The sequence below is a fragment of the Halyomorpha halys genome, unplaced genomic scaffold (genome assembly GCF_000696795.3).
Source record: "Halyomorpha halys isolate HHAL.00 unplaced genomic scaffold, Hhal_1.1 Scaffold114.1, whole genome shotgun sequence".
NCBI classification, from domain to species: Eukaryota; Metazoa; Arthropoda; class Insecta; order Hemiptera; family Pentatomidae; genus Halyomorpha; species Halyomorpha halys.
Window position 1 is genome coordinate 366,883 of NW_027110293.1, and position 4,959 is coordinate 371,841.

Below are 4,959 nucleotides of genomic sequence, written 5' to 3' on the forward strand. Positions count from 1 at the left end.
TCAAAAATTAGTATCCAATTCTGTCTCAACACTTTATTATTCACTAGTCCAACGTTTCGGCCATTCTAGCCATCTTCAATACAATCTCTTCCTCACATTAATTTAAAGTTTCTTTTGCAGGCTATTCTGCCCAGGTCATTTCCTTTATTATAAGTTAAAAGCCTATTTATTTAAAATTTAAAATCATTAACATTTAATTTTCCTCTGTAAGATTATCAACAATTATGGTTATATGGTGGTGTATTTAATTGTTAATAACCTTATAGAGGAAAATTAAATGTTAATGATTTTAAATTTTAAATAAATAGGCTTTTAACTTATAATAAAGAAAATGACCTGGGCAGAATAGCCTGCAAAAGAAACTTTAAATTAATGTGAGGAAGAGATTGTATTGAAGATGGCTAGAATGGCCGAAACGTTGGACTAGTGAAAAATAAAGTGTTGAGACAGAATTGGATACTAATTTTTGATTTATTTAATAATTAATAATTGTTTCCACTTTTAGAAGGGGTAGATGTCCCACTAAGTTACCTATCAAAAAATTATCACAAAAAAAGGGCAAATAATCCCACCCTCCTGTTTTTTGGTCGCTTAACACCAATTTGAGGTTTGCTGATAGATATTTTTCTGGTAATATTCCTAAATAAAGTTCCAAAAAAATATCTGACTACAAACCTCAGATTCATGTTTAGCAATTAAAAAAACAGAGGAGGCAAAATTTACTACTACTACAAAACTTTACCCTACTTGCACTTTTTTTGTCATAGTAAAAGCTTTTTCAGGAAAAAACAACACAAATTTACTTCTCAACAATCCTACATTTTTTTGGAATGCTGAATCCAAATTTCAAGTTTTCCTAAGAATGCGATGTTAAGGAAGCCAGAGTATTAATTTTCACGGAATAGAAATAAAAAAAAAAAAGGTCATACCTTATCACCGGGAACAGCCTTGGAAAAAGTTGCTTCATTGGCACAGGACATACATATTGCTGTAAGTTTAGTAACAGATTCCGATAGAGGAATAAGTTGAAGAGCATTCTTGAAAACAGTTTCTCCACAACTGTCCAAAGCAGCTACAATAACTTTTTTCCCATTATCGCTTTGTTCTTGACAAAAGGAAACTAAATCTGGAAACTTTTAAAATCATGGTAAGTCTACTAGAATGGAACAGTACATTTGAATATGAGGATGGGATCACCAGTAATACTTCTTTATCATTCTATTACTTTTAATTTTTTTTTTTTTTTTCAAAATGTTATCATCATTATCACAAAATGTGGTCTAAAAGATATTAAAATAATCGTCAATAATAAAATAATGATGTTGTTAAAGCCACCTAAAATCGACTATGTCTTTTTGTTGGAAGGCTTTAAAATGAACAAAAAAACAAACTGGCTCGGATTAAACATTTATTTGGTTCAATTTAAACATGGTAAAAAAAAAAAAAAACTAACATGAACAAAATATACATGTAAAAATAGAAAGGCCTTTCAGATAAAATTAGGAAGAGACAAATTTACAAACAATATAAATATGTAAAATAAATACTGCTCGACGAAACGTTTGCTCCACTCCGATAGATCCGAGGAAGAGGGCTGCCGAGATAGGTCGCAGCTCTTGTTGCTAAATAAACCGCTGCAAGGGTCCAGAGTTGGTGTAGTGGCTCATTGATGGTCCGAATATCCAACAGTCGTATTGTATTAGGCGAGCCGACAAAAGGAATGCAGACAGGGCTGCTAATGACGCTACCAGGGCCACTAATTAGTCGGAACTGCAATTAATAATGGAAACACAGAAAAGGTCTGGTTCCGAACTGTAATGACTCACTGACTCACTAAAAATGTCCAAACTATTAAATTATAAGGGCAGACAGGGCTGCTGAGGACGCTATCAGGGCCACTAATTAGCAGGAACTGCTCTAAAATGACGCTTCTTAGCAACAATGATCACCCCTAGCAACTGTCTCTATTACTCATTATTACAAACAAATATAATTACACATTTTTCTTTTTAAATAACTAAATCTAAATAAAACAATACAAATAAAAATAAATTAAATACTCATAAAACTCAAATACTATTTACAAGGTAATTATATATTATGGCGTTAACAGATGTTAATAATTTAAGAAAGTACAATAGACAGCATGAAATAAGACAGGTCCCATTTATGCTATACTTAATCGCAACATAGAGAATAAACAATTGCCTTTAAAGTTCAAAGGAGTTGGTGATGTCACTCCCATTACAAGGTAATATTAATATTAATCATATTGGTAGTTTCAATTTGATTGATACAATGCTTTTATTAGAAGAAGATAGTCAACTGTATGAAGTAGAATGTAGGAAGATAGTCTGGGGGCGGTATAAAGCTATCAAAATAGTAAAAGAGAACTATTTATTGTTAACCAATGTTTCACCCCACTTTGTAGAGCTTCATCAAGGCTGTCAGATTTAAACAACCCGAATAACTCTAGTTTCAATCTGACAATCCTGCCAAGTAGGGCAAAATGTGGGTTAACAATAAATAGTTTACTTTTACTATTTTGATACCTTTATTGACTCCCACCTAGACTGACTACCTTCCTACAAGATACAATAGGGGTATTCATTATCTTTAGTTTAACATGTCAAAGCGTATTAAATGGAAAACTTATCTTAAATGGAGAAATAATTCCTTCTCTTACCATGTTAAAACGATATAACATGATCATGAGAGATAGTTGACCATGGATGACTTATATGAGGAGAAGTTGGTTGGGGAGTGTGGTCAAAATAAAACACAAATAAGTTGAAGTAACTTATTTAATCGTGCCAACGTTTTTGGTTTTTATAAGTTACTTCAACTTATTTCTTTTATTTTGACCTCAACCCCCAACCATCTTCTCTTCGTACAACATACAACAAGGCTGATAGCCTGTTACTAGGTCTGTTAAATGGAGAATGACGTCATGCAACAGACCAGCTGAGCTCGTCACCATTTGTTTGTTGTCGTGTTAGGTTACTTGTTCGTAATTTGTATTTTGATTGTGTTAGTATTGTTTTGGATGTTATTAAAACTAATAAATCAATGGATGGCAATAATAATGTAATAACAGTTGTCAATTAGCTCATGTTGATTCTCTTCCTCACAAGTTAGAAGGTCAACAAGGCACTCAGTAGCCAAACTTTCGCACAACTTACACTTTTCACTCACTTTAGGCATGTTGTAATAAATTAATTTAATCCAAAATTAAAAGTAAACAATAATATGAAGTTTTGGAAGGAAAGGTTATATAACAAGTGGCTCAAAAAATCAGCTAGGAGCTCTTATGCATTTACCATTTAATATGACTTTAAATAGGACTGCTCACAATCCTATACTTATAACATTTAACATGGTAAAATATTTTACATTTAACACATCATGAATACCTCTACTGTTTTATTTAGGAAAAGTGTAAGCATTAGGGAAGATATAGCATCCTGAAACTGACTCTTAAGCTTTTGGGTGTTCCTGAGTTTTTTTTCTAAAAATTTGGTAGGATCTCAATGACAATTGAATCTGTTCCATTTAAAAATGGAAGAAGTAAACGAAGGATGGCTCCCACAATATAATTAATTATATTGATTTTATTACATTAAAAAGGGAAAATTTCTTATGGCCTCATTGATTTGTATCGAGTCGGATGAAGTTTTCATTTGTTCTCATTAACATGTTTTTTTTTTCGAGCTACAGCTCATTCATTTTAACTAATAATGTTGTAACTAGTTTAGAATATCAAAAGAGTAAGAAAAGATATAATAAACCGAGTAGAAGGATACAGATTAAAAAATTAGAAAAGAACTAACAGTATTCTAATCTGTTGAGCTGAATTTATTTCTGAGGTATTAATCTACAGTTCTCCTATAGATTAAAGACTGATTTGATACTTCAAAATCTTCTTACTTTCTGATATTTTAATTTAAAACTGACCAAAATTGCTATCACAATTTTGACATTTATTTATACTTTTTTAAAAATACTTCTACAGTACTACATTACTAAACTTCAATAACACAAAGTCAATGTTACAGTGTAATAAATAATAAGATTTTTAATTTAATAAGTAATTAATTATTTTATTTTATTTTAAAAATGTGATATTTAACTTAACAGATTAAATGAAAAAAAAAATTGACTATAAGGATTTAAACCTTGTAATAACAATTATAAATTCTGAAGATAGGGAACAATCATCAAAATGTCAAAGAAATGACATAATGTATTCTTTTAAATATTAATGCAGAGGTCATATTGCATTTAATTTATAATTAACTTTCTGCAAATTCGAAGAAAAAATAATTTAAAAATTAAACTTACAAGATGGCCTTCATCAATGCCAATAACATCAAAATCTTTTATTGCATCTTTGACATCATGCAGATTTGGAGCAAGTATAGCTGGTAGCGAGTGCCCATCGTGGCTCTTAACAGATGTAGTAGAACAAATCTGATCAACATTACTGTGCTTTATAATAACACATCGATAACATGCTAAATGATATCTCTGTATTCTTCTAATGAGGTCTGAAGTTTTACCAGAGAACAATGGCCCCAATATAACCTTTAAAAAAAAAGTTTTAAATATAAATAACTTCCTATGCACTTATATTGAATATAAGTTAATATATATTTTTTAAAAAATGCTTATATCTAATATTTTAATTTTTGACAAAAGAAATAGCCTGGAAAGAGTCAAAAATCCCATCCAATTTAATTTATGTATATGAAGGAGATGGTCGAGGGTGCATTCAAAAGTATCTGATCCATTTTTGACCACACCCCCAACCATCTTCATATTCAGAAAAATATGACTAATCATTTATATATAGAATTTTATTTATATTTTAATAAACCAAACATCTTTTTGACATTAAATACAATTTAAAAAACTTACGATAAATAAACCATTTGACCTATGATAGTAACCTTGTCAACT

The 4,959-nt window shown here is 30.3% G+C and overlaps 1 protein-coding gene across 2 annotated transcripts in view; it reads right to left on the minus strand.

Moving 5' to 3' along the window:
* LOC106677932 (thymidine kinase, cytosolic) overlaps positions 1-4,959 on the minus strand; it is an 11,641-nt gene that overhangs the window by 4,676 nt on the left and 2,006 nt on the right. For both annotated transcript variants that reach the window (XM_014416154.2, XM_014416153.3), the window contains exons 2-3: positions 4,342-4,584; positions 930-1,133 (exon numbers count right to left, since the gene is read on the minus strand). In XM_014416154.2, coding sequence (XP_014271640.1) covers positions 930-1,133; positions 4,342-4,584 — 447 coding nt within the window. The remainder of the gene's footprint in view (positions 1-929; positions 1,134-4,341; positions 4,585-4,959) is intronic.